This window comes from Anabrus simplex, chromosome 1 (assembly GCF_040414725.1).
Source record: "Anabrus simplex isolate iqAnaSimp1 chromosome 1, ASM4041472v1, whole genome shotgun sequence".
Lineage (NCBI taxonomy): Eukaryota > Metazoa > Arthropoda > Insecta > Orthoptera > Tettigoniidae > Anabrus > Anabrus simplex.
In genome coordinates, this window is record NC_090265.1 from 1,357,711,930 (window position 1) to 1,357,729,516 (window position 17,587).

At 38.2% G+C, this 17,587-nt stretch overlaps 1 protein-coding gene across 1 annotated transcript in view; it reads right to left on the minus strand.

Moving 5' to 3' along the window:
- The window catches only part of LOC136859016 (death-associated protein kinase 1), a 1,193,585-nt gene that overhangs the window by 566,931 nt on the left and 609,067 nt on the right, over nt 1–17,587 (minus strand). Inside the window, exon 23 of the mRNA XM_068225494.1 lies at nt 12,549–12,789. Coding sequence (XP_068081595.1) covers nt 12,549–12,789 — 241 coding nt within the window. The remainder of the gene's footprint in view (nt 1–12,548; nt 12,790–17,587) is intronic.

Sequence of the window (17,587 nt, forward strand, 5' to 3'; positions counted from 1 at the left end):
ACTGCAATTAGTTCACCCATAAAGCTCCAGAAGAATCTTGTCACAGAAAGACATTTCAATCCACATGACTGACTCTACTGAAAATTGGATTTTCAAAGTAGCTATTCCCATGGTCTGAATCAATGAGGATTTACATATATTGAATTTGTAAAAATAAGGCATTTTAATTTCACTGACTTCAGAATGCCAGTCCAGGAAGGTGTACACTTTAGTTCATAGACATAATAATTATAAACTTATCAATACTACTGCAGCTATGTCAATTTCTATTTTTAAGGAGAAAAGAATAATATCCTGCAGCCACTGTGAATCAAAATAAAAGATTTGAAGTACTTTCAGAACAAAGACTCAAATATAAAATCACACATTTCTTTCACCATAATTAAGTGAAGAAACAAATACCAGCTGAAACCCAGTTCATCACATAAAGTAAAGAACTATTAACTTGCTGATTTGCAACCTTTTTAAATCCCTGCAATAACTTCCAGTTAACCATTAAACCAAGGCTCATCGAGAAAGATTAGAGCAAGAGTTATGAGAGCCATCACTGGGTGAACCATGGTGGATAGTAGATGGTACAATGCGGTACAATGGAGCACTGCGCAGAAGAATGTCTGAAACATCTTCACGACCCAAATCTTGGAGAGTTTTAATCATCAGTCCTATAAAAATAAACATTTTTGAAAGATTGATAAGTTATTTAAGAAATATCTCTGTATGTTATTTTTCTACAACTCTGTAAATAAGAATAATAATGATAAGAGTAATAATAAAACAACCCAGTAAATAATCTTTCTAAATATTAATATATAATAAACAAGAAAGGATGGCAGCATCTCTCAGAAAGAATACTTGGCTGATAGTCAAGCAAAAGAAATCCTATGTATAGCTGACTAGAGTGGTCCAATGTAGGCCATTCAAAAAAATAAATATATAATACATAAATAAATCATAAAATAAACAAAAAAGTGCTCTACAGGTGATTTATAAAGAAACAGTCTCAAAAATAAAGAAAGTGAATTATTTCTTACTATGAATACATTTGATTTCTTTACAAATATTAGAGGTTTTCTCCATGCAGAATATGCATCTTTGTTCCTTTCATTTTTATTACATTAAAAGGATAATTTATAAACTTTTATCCTCAAACACAAAATCTACTACAGTAGATCAAAATAGCAACATATCAATGAACACCAAATACTTCCGTAAATCCAATAAATACATCAAATACATTTGAACACATGCAACAACCACAGAAGAGAACAGATAAGTTTACTGGAAGGTATCGAGGACAAGGAGGTAATGCAAAAAGCCCTTAAATAGTAGATGAAAGTTCTATGTTCCTGGTCAAAAAGATAACAAGTGACTCCTCAAGCTTTGCTGGCTTGCACTTGCCAAGTTTAGTGGTTATTATTATTATTATTATTATTATTATTATTATTATTATTATTATTATTATTATTATTATTAAAGCATTATAAAAGCATTCACAAACTACATTAATACATGAACAACAAAAATGTAGGATAAAGTTAGTGGCCAAACAAACAATATTATCTTACAGAAGATTACGCAAGTCCTCCCCTGTGTTAGGCAATGTCAACTGCCACAGGATTTGCAGTAATCGGAACAATTTTTGTACACTGGCTTGGACACAACACACAGTGGTACAGGTGATATATTGTTTGTTCTATGTAACACTTGCATACAGTTCCTACTGTTGAAAAGTGCCATTTTTCCAGAGTAAATTTTGATCTTGTGACAATCATGCAGAGCCTGTTGAGTGTCTACCATACAGGCTAATTCCTATTGGGTCTAGCAACCAGGTCTTCGGATGGAGCTGTCCAGTGTTGTGGAGAGTAGTTTATTTAGATCTCTACTCAAGAGACTCAACCAGTTGAATGGATGTCTTCCAGAGGCAGCCACCTCGAGTCATTTATGCTGCTATACTTCTCACTAGATATGACAGCGAGATGGACTCTCATGAGGAACTGGTTTGAGGCATCCAGTGATCAGTCAAAATGTCTTACTTGAGTGCAATGTCTACTTAGCTGTCATGTGGTAATTTATATCAAGCAGGTCATGTAAAGGTATAAGACAATGGGCTTCACAGTTTTTGTGAGGAACCCTAGGTTGCTCCAGTTACCTTGTGTAAGGTTTCTGGTGCCCTTTTTGTTTCTGTTTGTTTATTTGTTTGTTTGTTATATATTGAGGGGTTAAAGTACAGGGTCAAGTCCAGATTAACATCTAGGTATTTTGGTGTGGTGCAGTGTACCAAGTAGACTCTTCTTTATGTGACTGGAAGGTTTTATGTATGCTGCCTTTTCTGAGGTGGAAAGAAAAGGAAACTCTGAGTTTTACAAGAATTTGGCTTGAGCTGGTTCTTCTAATCAAAGTCATCCAGTGCCTAAGTTAATCTCTAATCAACCAGTGCACAAGTCTTATCCCTAACTAAGAGAGCAAGATAATCAGCATATATGAAGCTTTTGGTGCCTCAAGAGAGCAGCTGGTCACTAAAAACATAGGGGCCAGAATACTGTCTACAGGTAGACTATTCTTCTGATATCTCCATCTGATCCACTGGTCCTGAAACTCCCCAATGACTCTTTAGAACTAGAGAAGGCTTTGTAGCATACAAGTAAGATGGAAGTCCTTGGCAAGATGGTGATACTCCAATAACCAATAATTAACAGTGCTATGGACCCTGTCAAGTGTATGGATGGTACTCCTGTAACTTGTATCTCAAACCTAACTGTTTGGTTACTTACCTGTAGGGTAAAAACCTTTCTAGGTTTAAATACAATGTCTTGTTTCACAAGGAATGGTTCAGTTGTATTTTTAAGTCTCTTATGGATCAACCGTTCAAAGATCATGGTGATAGAGGAGAAAGATTGGTCGGTACCTCTTTTGGTCACAAGGTAGTTTGCCTGGTTTCAATAAAGCTACGAAGGACCTAGTATATTGTTTTACACTTTATTTTTTTCTACCTAAATGAAGTTCATTACACATCAGTTGTTACATCCACCTTCTCAACATAATCTCCTTGTAAGTGTATGCACTTTTGCCATCGATGTGTCAGTCTCTCCAGACCTTCCTGAAACCATTCTTTCCGAGTGCTGCATACCCATGCCTTGACGGCTGTGTCCAGTTCTGCAAAATCCGCAAAACGGTGACCACGCAGAGGTTTGTTTATGTTCCCAAACAGGTGATAATTACTTGGTGCCAAGTCGGGAGAGTATATCATGTTGCAGACGCACACCTTTAGCCCATTTTCCTGTCCGCTTAATCTGAATGGCATGGTGTAAGTGCTGAAGGGTTGCCACGTATGCTGCACTGTTAATCATGGCCCCAAATTCCAGCCAGTCAATAAGGATGATGCCCTTTGTATCACAGAACACTGTTGCCATTCGCTTGCCAACTGATGGCACTGTTCGACATTTCTTTGGTGGTGGACTGCCCCTATGATTCCGTTGCATCGATTGTTGTTTTGTTTGTGGCTCATTTTAATGGAGCCATGTCTCATCACCAGTCACAAGTCTAGCCATGAAGTTGGCTGGATCTTGATCATGGCATTGCAAACGTTCTCTGCACACATCCACACGGCTTGGCTTTTTGTCTGCAAACAAGAGTCTAGGCACCCACGTGGATGACACCTTCCCCAACAGTAAGTGGCCGTGCACGATCCGCTGCAGGGTGTTTCGGCTATTTCCTGTGGCTGCCTCCATTTCCATAAATGTGATGCATTTGATTCCTTGGTTGGCCTGTTCGACCCGGGCAATGTTGGGTGGTGTTGATACTCTCACATTCCTTCCAGAACTGGTTCCCTTGTCCACCAATGTGCGCCCTGTTTTCCAACCTTCCACCCAGTTGTAAACTGTTTTCCGTGATGGTGCATGTTCTCCACAGACTGCCACCAAGCGCCGATGAATTTCTGCAGTGGTCACGCCTTCTTTCCATAGGAACCAAGTCACATAGCGCTGTCCCTGACGGCTGCTTTCCATGTTGTCTTCTCCTACGCCAACAGTATTGTTATGAAATGGTTATGACGAGTGCATTCGTTGGCCCCTGTGCGTGTGCTGCTACCAAACAGTGGAACAAGACACTAGTTACACGTCACCACCTTCAAAAGTGAAATGTGAACCATACCCAGACGTACAAAAAATAAAGTGTAAAACAATATAGTATGCCTCTCATATTACTCTAGACCAGAGGTGCTCACGCTGGGCATTCCGTCCTGCAACCGCCCAGCACTGTAAGCGGGCGGCTTGGCAGGTGAAGAGCGTATGCTATTCAACCACAGTGACATTGTGGCTACGTCACAGGCCATGAAGGTTAGGCGAAGTTCTGTCTGTCACTCTCTATCACTGCTGCGATACCCGAGTTTGAAATGGAGACAGAAAATAATGAAAGAAAGAGGGCAGAAATCCAAGTCATTTTCAGTTTACGTTGTAAGAAATAAGTCATTTACGTTCACTGCAGTTTATGTATTTTGACTGGACACAATAAAGAGCTAGGCCTACAACCTCAAATATTCTTACAATGTACAGAATGAATTACAGTTTTCACTATTACATTTTAACAGGTGCTTTAGAAACAGTTCTAATGAAATACAGAAGTGGATAAACTGTGGCTTCTGGTGGTTTGGGTTTAAATTATCTGATAACCTCACAAACAATCGAATCATGCTTACCGGGAATAAAATCAGTGATGTGATTTGAAGGTATACTGCACAATTTATCTGGTAGATACATTTACAATGTTGTACTTTAATCTTGGATAGTAAATATCGATGTCCTCACTAGTGATGAAACTCTCTCTCGCCATTTAGAGGCTAGCTATTATCACCAGATGCCTGTTAAATTTTAAATACTATTTTCAGAAATTCAGTGAACAGGGGAAATTACACAACACTACAATACTGTGCAAAATCAATGTTGGATTATGTTATTACATTACTTTCTGCTTAATCCGCCCGTGGTCACTATATGAGCAAAATGCTCACGGTAACTGAAAATCATCTGCTCTTTTAAACAGTATGTAGTTTCGAACTTGAGCCCTGGTGTACATTCGCACTGCAGTTTTGAGAGAAGGATGGATGCATTGAAACACACATTTCTGATCTTGAGAAGGGACAGGGAGGGAGGAATTATCAGCGACTGTCAAAGGTGAGCATTTTGCTTCACGTGCGACCAGTCACGTTTGCGCTAATTTCTGTGTCTGTAATAGTTTCGCTATTGTTGTATGTTGTTTCATAGTTGAACCAGTTCTTTGCAACTTATTGTATTCATGTGTTGTGTAATTAGTGTGTGACGATGGCTTCTAGTCGTAACATTTTAGCTTGGTTTGATGAAATTCCTAGTGATCAACTCGAGGGCGAAAACAGTGACTCAGACTCTGAAAGTGAATACAGTGAACATTCTATGGATACTGAACAATCCGAGCCAGAATAACGTGCTGATGGTACCGTACCTGGAGAAAAATCTATAGCTGGCGAACAACATATGTTGGAGGTAAATGAGAATTTCATGTTTAGTGACAATGTTTATATAGTGAAAGATAAGGTGACAAAGTGTGGCAGACATCCGCCAAGAAGAAATCCACGCTCACGTACTTGTGCTGAAAAAATAGTGACTCATCCTCCTTGTGTAAAGGGCATTGGAAAAGACGGACACATTATTTTAGAAATTTGGGAATTATTTTTTCCAGACACAGTTTTAACCATTTGAGATTTATTACTATTTGTAATTTTATTTGTAATATTTAGCATTCTTATAACTGCTTGAGATTTATTCTTATGTTCATTTAATGTGTTAATATATTTACGCATGGAATCGGTTGGTTTTTATTATGTAAACACGTCATATCATACCGTAACATTTTGCTCAACGCGCGACCACTCGCGTTACTTTCATCCTAGCGACTACTGGCGGGTTAATGAGTAACAAGAATGTTACTTTTTTAAAGATGGAAATACTGTCATTTCTATCCAGGGAATTGTAAATCGTAGATTTTACGCTTAAACCCTGTACCTTTATAGATTGTAATACAGAAATTATAATGTGTCAGTTTTCTTTGAATGAATAAAATATATAAAAATAAAACTGTTTATATTGAGCGCAGTATAAATCAAACTGGACTATCTTGATTGTTGCAATTATAGAGCTTTATTTTAAATAATGTACTCCAATCAGCATTTCGCTGAGTAGTGGAGGATAGCTTCGTAAACACAATCAAACGTCAATGCTCCCTCGCCTTCCCCGCAAAATGTGTTCGCTCTCTCGCTTCATTGTGATGTATGCTTATTACGTAAGCTGTCCGCATTTACGCCATGCCAGCCCGGCGGCACTGCGTTAGCCTCAACGGGCACTCAGCTCAGCATCTCTGCTCTAGGCTTTCACCAAATGTTAGGGAATTGCCCTAAAGTAGTAAGTTTTGAGTTGAATGAAGACTTTTTCACATGAATCCTCATTTGACTCAACAAATGAAGGGCTGTTACGTTTCTACAGGCTACATGGAGCCTCGTACAAATCAAAGTACGTATGTAATATTCATGTGACGGACACAGCTTTATGTTATGTTCGGAGTGAATTTTGTTGGATGGGGAAGAGATTCTCCACCGCACTGATGGCCATCCCATCACTCAAACTAAAATTTGCACATCATGGAAAGTATCATTAAGAGTGTGATGATTAACTATTCCTATGGGATGATAACTTCAGCAGGACCTCTCAGCAATTCACACCAGTTGTATCATGTAAGTTTGGTTTACTCAGCAGGTGCATATTTCGATTGACCTGGTCAAGCTTTATGGGGTGAGGAGAAATGTCAAATTGGTTGCAACCAGATCCATGAACAACATACAATTTCTGGAACCTTGTATCTAAAGTTTGGGATCATGCATCAGACGATGGCAGAGTATTCCAGAGTCTGATGGCCTCTATGCCTCAACATAGGAAGAAAGAAATGGGACATCAGTGAAGGGTGGAGTTCATACCAACTCATATATACAACAGTCCTTTTCATAACCACCAATGGATATTTGTTGTCTGTCAAGGTTTAGAGATGCTGAAGAAACAATTTCTTTTAGGCTCAAAGATAATGAAGATTTAACAAGTACAGGAGTTAGGAAGTCATCCAAAGGGAGAACACAATAATTCACCTCTAGTACCAGTATTTGAACCGTAAGTTCAAACACTGCAAATATGTTATTACTGAACTATACACTAAGTGTGTAGATTCCAGGACATTACAAACAGGTCATCACCATCACCACATGGTTTAAATTTCAAACCATATTACTTTGCGCACTTGGATCTTGACATAGCTGCAGCCTTTCTTAGCAGCAAAGCAAAGCCAAACCAACTCTGCAGAGATCAGGAAGGGCCCTAGAGGGGTGGAGGGTAAAGGCTATGCAGTAAAGATTTAACCTGGTACTTATTTCTGGTATACACTGTGTGAACACTAGGGCTTCATGCCTCACCAGAAGTGGAAGTTTCATTTCTAAATTTCTCTACTTTCTGGCATGGAACCAAATGAATGCCTTAAACATCTCATCTAGTTATTCCTCTTTATACAGAAGAATTTTACAAACTTTTGTTTTGTGGTCTTTACCATAGGCGTTTACTAAATCAATAAATATTATTTAATGGAGACATTTGTACCCTTTAAATGACAGTAAATCTGAGCATCTACAATGAAGTTTGTGCCAATCATATTTCTCAAGTTTAAGAAAATGTGAAGAATGAAATAAACTAAAGAGGTCAGTAAAATTTTAAGTACAGTAAGACCTTGTTAAGACGTTTCTGCAGGGGACAAGGAAAAAGACAGTGTTAAGAAAGCAAACGTACTACTAAATATATTGTACCATTCTATTTAATCGTGAGAATGGATATTTAACGCAGTAAAAATATTGCGCAGTAGGACGCCGCTTGTGAGGGCGTGATGCTATACAAAGCGCGGGAATCGAGAAGGTAATTCCCCAGGCAGAGTGTGGTTGTGTACGAGTGAGAAGGAATATATGTGGAGGAGAGAAAGAGAGATAAGATTTTGTTATGGGAAGTCCCAGCGCCAACCTAACAGAATCTTAAGCGAGAGCAGACAGGGTCACCACACTACGGGAATCGAGCCCTAATTTGTATAGTTGAAGGTTTCTCAAGAAAATAAAAAGATGGAAATAATTGCCAGAATTTTACGAAGCCATAGATACCTCAAGGTTTATTAATATATAATTAGATCAATAAACACGCAGCAAGCAGAACCACCTGGGAAGATCTGGAGTGGCCGCATTCCAGACTCAAGATGTTTCTCGGTGGATTCGGGCGTTCTTTGGTAGGTTGCCTCCTATAAGAGCTGAGAGTTATGGAAAGGGGCATCCAGTCGACGATCATATTGCTGCCAGTACGCGTCGCGCGTCTGCCTAGATTGCGCCAGAAACCTTTTGTTCAGAACAAAGACAGTCAGTAGTTATTGCAGTGCGGTAACTTTGATCCAGTGGATCGGTGATCTACAGAGTTACAGGTGGTAGATTCATAGATGTGACAAAGTTCAGATACCTATCAGTGAGGTCGCATGTGGCTAATTGTATCGGCAACAAAGGAACGCCGTATTTATAGACTCCGATAAATAGCGGTAGGGGCGAAGCTCCCGAGGTGCCAAGGAAGTGTGGACAACAGGCTAAGGAGGTCTATATCCATCCTCGGATAGACTTGTGAATCCGAATTAAGCGGGCATGAAAACACAATAACTGAGTAGATAGTTTTCTAGGGCTGAAAATAGTTTATGGCATAGTGCACAAGTTAGAGAGTATTCGGTTATACAAGAATTGAGGACAAGGAGTTGTGATATTGCAAAGTGTTAGAGCTGTATGCTAACTCAACATAAACGAAAGTCCAGAATGATGTGTTGTGCTTAAAGTGAACATTTCATTGTAGTAAGAAGTCGAGACGTATTCCGAGGGAAGTGAGGTGCAAGAACTTCAGAACATGGCTTCGAAGACGCTACCTTGAACGAGGCATCCCTCAAGAAGAAGACAGCACCATAGACCAGCGGGACGGGGAGACCGGACTCCAAGAATCGACCCTGGACAAGACCTCCATCATGATGGGCTAAATCACTATAGCCTACCCGGAGGGGGAGAAGAGGAGGTCATTATAACGAGATAAGTGGACCATGATTTTCTAGACATGTAATAGAGTTAGGGAGTCACGCAGAGATAGTAGAATTAAACTTGTAAATATTAATATAGGATTTGATTGTGGTCCATCAGGCTGCATATTAAGATTGTTTCGATATATCTAAAGGGTAAGGGTAGATAGATTTGTTTTTCCTCTTTATGTAAAGCAGACAATGATGTAATCTTGATAACGCGGCAAGATGTAATGTGCCATGCGGATATAAGTTGTTTGAGAGTGGTAGACGGGATATGTCTTTGTGTCAGTCGTTGGATATGTTTTTTTTCTCTTGTGTGATTAGGGTACTTAGAATAATCATCCTTTCATCTTAAGGGGAAGGGCAGACATATCTGCGTAATGTTAGGTGTGCATGCTGATTGTATTTTGATCATGTGCTTGGCTCTATTTATGTAACTTAGAGGAACGTGATCTGTAACGCAGGTGGAGACATTAATGTTATTTGACTCTGTGCGACTCTGCCAAACTTGGGCTTGAACCTCTGACCCCCAAGGTTACTGTAAACCCATCGTATGTATTGACGGTAATGATTTTATGGGATAGTATGGTAGAACACTTCATATGATATAATTGCGGCTCGTGTGGCCTGTTAATAAAGCCTGATACGTAGAGGGAGATTTATTTTTCTCCACTCATTTTGTGGCCATTTGCTGTGCTATGCGAAGAAGCATATTAGCCCTTTGTAAAGGGAGCTGTGAGAGCGCAAGATGTAGGGTACGGAGTCTGGCAGTAGTTTGTTTACATTTTTTTGTGGTATGGGCAAGGCTCTTGCCGAGACAGTAGAGGTTAACGTCCGGTCTGCTCACTGCGAGGGGGTTGGCACAGCCATCTTTGTATCGCCCGGGGGAAGGTCGTCTTTTCCTTTGGCAGAGAAGCTTTTTGGAGACACTATTGCTTCATTCATTTGAACGTTTACCTCCTTTCCTTTCTTTTTTGTTGTTTCTGCTTTCTTATGGTTGCGTATTACTCTTAAGGTATCCTGTGCGATGTAGTTGTTACGAGAGCCCATCTCTTCACACAAAGTTCTGCTTGGTGGACGTGGGTTCACGTCCATGTAAATATGTAATATGTAGAGTAGGTTACCTGAGATTACTCTTATACTTATTGTGCTGCTATTTTTGTGTATATAAATATCCCGATATGGGAGGAAACTTTCATAATAGTGCTAATTTCTGCGGATATCCTTAATTCTACCATCATGTCATTTTATGACGTAGGCATAGTGATGCTGTTTCCATGTGGGGGACACATCCGTTCTTTCTTGGTTCACAGATCGACAAACTTCAGCATAATGTCATCATCCACATGGTATTTTCTTTGTTTTCTTTTTAAACTGTAGATGTTAGCCTTTGGGGCATTTATTTGGGCACTCCAGGTGCAATCATCGTAAATAATTTGAGTTGTGAATACAAACGTATGCTCAAAAATTCTGATCGCAGCGAAAGTGTTCCTCATTTCGTAGTTTAATGTAATTGTATTAGTTCCCCATGATCCTCTCGTCATAAGAACCCAGTTGTCGACCATTTCTGCCGACTGCAGCTGAGCTGGTGCCCGTATGTAAGAACAGGAGAGCAGGTAGGTATGATCCTGCAGTGTTGATGTGCCCTGTAGGGTACAATATGAACAAAAACTATCCAACAGGGATATGGAAACACTAGATACAATTTTTTTTCCGAAATGAGGGCATTTTACCTAGTTTCCATGGGTACAGTGAAAACTATACCAACCATTTCTAAAGATGACAAGAGAGTATTAAAAGGTGTGAAAAACATGAGAGAACAAAAACCTTTTCCACTGGGGCTTATAAAATAACAGTGCATTGAAAGGTGTGAAAAACACCAGAAAACAATGTGTTATTAAATATTATTCTCTGGTCACACTCTTAGACGATGAATTGGAGGTTATACTCGACCATGTGAAACAAACAGAATGTGCAACTGCGAGAGAATTACTTTGGCCGCCATTTTCAATTCATACAACTTTGAATGAATCGAATGATCGAGTCGAAACTCGGAAGTGTGAGTTTCAACATTTGTGTCACCTCTGTGCACTTAAAGATGCAGAAACCAGTTCGCTTTCTAAAAGATTTTAATTTCGTCTTCATTAGTAAGGAATTTCACAGCGTTTTTCCATATATACAACTAGGCTATCACAAGACAAACATGCATCACACTGGTCAACTTCACATAATGATGTTTCTAATTCAAATGTAGGCTATCCCCCAACAAATATTCGCTACCCTTCACTGTACCACTCAACACAAAATAAATTTCTAACTTCTGAATGAAATGCAAAATACAAGCACAGACAGGCTCACTATATTATTCAGCCATCTCACTGCTAACTGGGAAACAGCAATCCTGAGGCTAATGGCTTGCTTCCCAAAGGTGCAACTTATCGTGCAAAGTTCAAGAATTCAAGGCCTTTTCTCGTTATCACGCAACTGTGACGAACGCACTTACCTGAGCTGGAAATCACGTTCCTTTCACAAGGTATGACAAACAACATTTTCAGGGCAAGGAAAAAATGTGTTGTACTAAGAGGAAATAGCAAAAAATTCACAATACAGTAAATGAGGTACTTTTATATAAATTTAATACGATGAGAATCGGGACTCTGAATTTACGATGTGCTAAATGGTTAACATGTTAATGAGGAACACATTAACGATGTAATAATTTAATGGGCCATCATAGCAACAAAAAACTGTTGGAAAATCTAAAAGTAAAGGTTGTTAGGAATCAGAATAGAAGAATTCATGTGAGTGAGTAAACGAAGAAATTAAAAAGCAAACTGACAAGAAAGGGTTTGCAAAGGATACTAACAAAATTGCAGGAAACAGTAAGATATACCAAGAGAGTCCTGAAAAACATCTCTCAGATTTTATGTTTAACAGGTTTAAGGAACAATGATAAAGAGCAGGTAGAAAATGGCAGAGAGGTTTCAATTTGTTCTTTTTTTTTTTTTTTTTTTTTTTTTGCTAGTTGTTTTACGTTGCACCGACACAGATAGGTCTTACGGCAACGATGGGACAGGAAAGGGCTAGGAGTGGGAAGGAAGCGGCCGTGGCCTTAATTAAGGTACAGCCCCAGCATTTACCTGGTGTGAAAATGGGGAAACCACGGAAAACCATTTTCAGGGCTGCCGACAGTGGGGTTCGAACCTACTATCTCCCAAATACTGGATACTGGCCGCACTTCAGCGACTGCAGCTATCGAGCTCAGTCAATTTGTTCTCAGAGATTAGAAAGACATAAGAGTCTATAATGAAACAATCACTTCAAAGAGCTTCAGTCACAATTTAGAGTTACAATTGTATTCTTGATAAGCTATACAGTAGATACCATTACATCCTTACCTACTCCTGAATTCTTATCCTTGGCCCAATCATCAAGTAGCCTAGCAGTTCTACTTGATGATACATTGTTCCCAGTATCAAGTGCAGCGATCTTATCAGCTAATCCTAGTTTAAGAGCTAGTAAGCACCAATCCTTGCCCAAAGGATCTGGAGGGTCCAACAGACGACACAGCTGTTGTCGGCACACAGTTGACAGAGCTGTGACAGGGAGTTCATCTCCTGTTAATACCAAATCTCTCACCTAAAACAAAAAAATTTCAGATAAGAATTTCATATGTATAAAATACAATATATTGCAGTTTAACAGTTTCTTAATTTAGGTAGCTTTAATAAAGAATAGGTATATAATTCAATGACCTGTCATTCACAAATTTCTTAGATTGCTTTAACTATAAACATAGTAATTTATTGGAAAAATTAATAATAATAAGAAGAAGAATTAGAAGAAGAAATTTTTATTATAATAATACATTTGAAATAAAGCCTCCGTGGTTAAGGTAGCAGTGCGTCGTCCTCTCACCGCTCAGTTCCATGATTCAAATCCCGGTCACTCCATGTGAGATTTGTGCTGGACAAAGCAGAGGCGGGACAGGTTTCTCTCCAGGTACTCTGGTTTTCTCTGTCATCGCGTATAGACACATAAAATTACGTGAATTGAAATTTGATTTTTGCAACGATATTAGTGGAATATAATTTTGTTAACAAACTTTATTCCAAGTGACACTACTCTTAAATTTGATTTCAAGTAAGGACATTATTAATTATCCCTAGTGAATTATGCTTTTAATAGACAACAATTTTCGAGTGCCACAACTTAGGAACAATTGAACTGTGCTAGAAATGGACTATGAGATCTGATTACAGGCGATAGACCTAGGTGTATTATAGACTATGATTTCTAGTGCAAGCATCTCGAAATATGCTACTAGTGATAAGATACTCCATCCGTGTGCACTTTATTAGAACTGTGCTATATTAAAATAGGACACTCCTGAAGTTATAGTCAGTTGGACTTTTTTCTGTTCTATCAGTATATTTTGAATACGATAAATCCTGACGAGCGCCTATTACGCTTATCTCCACCTGTCAACGAGTGAAAAGAAGATCATAGTTCGACAAGGGACTCATATCACGGTTCGACGAGGGATTCGAACGTGGTACCATGGTGGACATCACGACATCTGATTACAGGGAGCTCAACTAGTGGTTCGCTGAACTACATGTTCTTCAATCCAGTGCAGCGTTCCAGTAATACAGGTGATATAAGTGCTTTAAAAACTACATTATATTATAGACTGCTTAGCTCTCAAAGGTAGACTGTTAACAATCGTACTTTGACGTGTATGTTTAAAGACTGTGGAATGGTAACACATTCATGGCGAGTGTGAGATATTCTCTCTTTCTTCCACATTAGAACTCTGAATTTTATAGACCATTGTAATAGAGAAAGGATGTTATTTTCATCTTAAATATTATGAAACAAACATTCTTCATGGATAGACTATATCATCGCGTAGTGTGGTAGTTTTTTTTTTTTTTTTTAACAAGTTGTTTTATAATACCAATATAATGCTGTATAGAATTTATAAAAACTCTTGTCACGGAGGAACCGAGCAGAATGGCATGTATAAAGCTTATCTTAATTGTAAAAAGTTATATAAAAGAAAACTTATTCATGTCAAAACTTTAGCTTGTGAAAAATATATTCAGAATGCACCCAACAAATGCAAGGAGGCATGGGATGTTATAGTACAAGAAAACATCCGTACTCGACCTCAAGACACATTTCTCAATCCGGAAGAACTGAATACTTATTTCTTAAACTCTGTAAAATAAATCGGAGATAAAATTAAGGCAACAGGTACAGCTGCCAGTGACTTTCTTCACAATCAACCCCCCTGCCGAAACCCTTTCCACTGGGTTGAAATCACATCTGATGAAGTAATTAAAGTTACCTTAAAATTATCAAACTCTAAGAGTATGGATTGTTACTGGTTATCTAATTACATCATCAAAAGAATAATACATTTGATTTCTCAACCTCTAGATTTCATTTTTAATAAGTGTTTAGAGTTTGGAGTTTTTCCTGATCTACTTAAAATTTCTAAAGTTATTCCAGTATTTAAAAGTGAGGACAAAGGATTTCTTCAGAACTATCATGCAGATTGTTCCAATAATTTCTAAAATATTTGAATCACTTTTGTACAATCAACTTAGCAACTATTCTGAAAGTTACAATCTCCTATCCGACTGTCAGTTTGGGTTTCGACAAGGTAAATGTACTACTACTGCTGTTCTTGAAATTGTTAATCAGATATTAACAGCTTTTGAAAACAAGCAGGTGATCTAAGTAAAGCATTTCATTGTATTAATCATGAAATTTTACTTGCAAAGCTTGAGATGTATGGTGTCGAGTATCCCTCGCTGAACATAATTAAGTCATACTTAAATCACAGATATCAGTTTGTTTCAATTAAAAATAGGTATTCCACTTTGAAGAACGTTATAACCGGTGTGCCACAGGGCTCTGTCCTCGGTCCATTTTTATTCATTCTGGCAGTCAATGATTTATCGCAAAATCGTCACAAAAGAAAAGACGATTGGTAAATATCAATACGGAAAAATGAAGTTCATAAATCAAGATTATTGCAAAATGTCAAATGTCATGCTCTTATATGACGATACAACGTTAATTACAAAACACCAGAGCATCTCAGGTTTGCATCAAATGTCACAGGAAGCTGTTGCAACTGCAATGCATTGGTTTTCATCCAATAGGCTGTTGTGCAATCAGGATAAAACTAAATTTCTCACACTAGGATTATCCAAAGATATTGAAAGACAGTCAGTCAAACTTTTGGGTTTTCATATTGATGCCAAATTGAACTAGGAAACACACATTGATCATGTTTGTAAAAAAATATCACGAGTGGCCTATTTGATATGGAAATTGAGGGATTTAGTTAGCAGTGACTACCTAAGGATGGCATATTTTGGTCTCTTCCAGTCACACATTACTCATGGACTGTTATTATGGGGGCATTCTTCTTATGTATATAATTTTCTTCTAATACAGAAAACGGTTGTCCGAACAATGTGTAGGGTTGGTGCAATTGACCACTGTTGACCTCTCTTCATTAAGCTTAAAATACTGACAATTATAAATTTGTATATTTACATGTATGTGTATGTTTAGTCATCAGCCCGAAGGCTGGTTGGATCCTCAACAGTTCTACCATGAGCGGTTATAGATGGCCTAGGCATCACTGAAGAGGCGTACTAGGGAAATGAGGAGTGAGGTAGTTTCCCGTTGCTTTCCTCACCGAGCCAGAAGTTGCTATTACATATCAGTCTGCCAAGCCCACTGAAATGCATGCACCAACCGACCCTATGAGCAACAGTTTCACACCATTCATAAGCAGTGTAAGAAATGGCATTACTAGCATCGCTCATACCTTAGTCACTTTCAGACAGATCAATGAAAGTAACAAAATTGCTCTAGCCCATACCAGAAGACTTAGTGCAGTGTAAACACTAGGTCCCGCCAGCAAAGGCAATCTTTGACATATGTTAAAAACAACATAAATGAATTCAGTACTAGGGAGAACATTCACCTTCATGATACTCGGGGTAAAGCAAACATTGACATCCAAATTCACAGGCTGTCAAAAACTGCTCACTCGCATAAAATCAGTTGTTTAAGATTATTTAATAAATTACCACATTCTGCACGGTCCACTCCTTTAAGTAATTTTAAAAGAAAAATGTATGATTGGTTAATAGAAAATCCATTTTCTAATACCTCTGAATTCTTAGAAATGCATAATGTTAGTATTAAGTATTAATAAAAGGTGTATGTTCATATAGCCTTAGTAATATTAAGTACTAAATTATTATCAGTTGACGAAGCCTATTTCATTGTATATGGTCAATGGCAAATAAAGATTCTTGATTCTTGACTATCTCCCGAATACTGGATATTGGCCGCACTTAAGCAACTGCAGCTATCGAGCTCGCAGTGTGGTAGATAGGGACTGGAATAACTTACCAAGGTTGATGATAAATGAATTTCCAATTTCTTTGCAATCATTTAAGAAAAGGCTAGGAAAACAACAGATAGGGAATCTGCTACCTGGGCGACTGCCCTAAATGCATATTAGTAACGACTGATTGAGATTGATCTCTAAGTACACTCAATATGGCTTGTAAGGAAATGCTTATAATACCCATTTTGATAAAATTACTTTATAGGTAGTAATTTCAACTGTCAAGGACAGGCTTACAAACTAGTTCTCATTATTTTCTTTCTCAGTCACAGTCCAGTTATGGATTACACAGGCTCCAAATAAAATAGCACATATCTTGTCATATTATATTGTACAGACTTCAAAATTATCACAGGGACAAATGAAAATAATTAAAGCAGCAAAGATCAAACAGAGAGCAGAAGGTCAAAACTGACTGAGGCAATGAACTAGGGTAACAGAGAATACATTAATGTGTATGATGAATGAAGGTTAGTTAAATGAGTAGTATGAAGCTGTTATAGAACACAGAAACATGGCCGATCATATTGCTGTAAATTAGACACCTGATATAGATATTGATTCTCGTAGGTAACCTGAAATATTTGTCCCGAATGAGTAAATTTATAATACCAACATAAATATAACGGACCATTTTTATTGGTATTAATGAGATGTCTGCTGACTGCTTCTATAAAGGCAACAATGAACTGCGACAACACACAATAAAGCTCCTATACTGTATATACACATTAAAATGCATTAATTATACAGAAAGACCTTACATTTGTATGTGATGTTGTTCTATATAGCATGTTATTTGATATTTCATAAAGAGGGCCATGGCCTTGGCTACGACCAGGCTTAGATTTTTCTCCGGGTACTCCGGTTTTTCCTGTCAAATCTCACTCCAGCAACACTCTCGAATATCATTTCATCTGTCATTCATTAATCATTGCCCTAGAGTAGTGCAACAGGCTTCGGCAGCTGGCACAATTCCTATCCTCGCCGCTA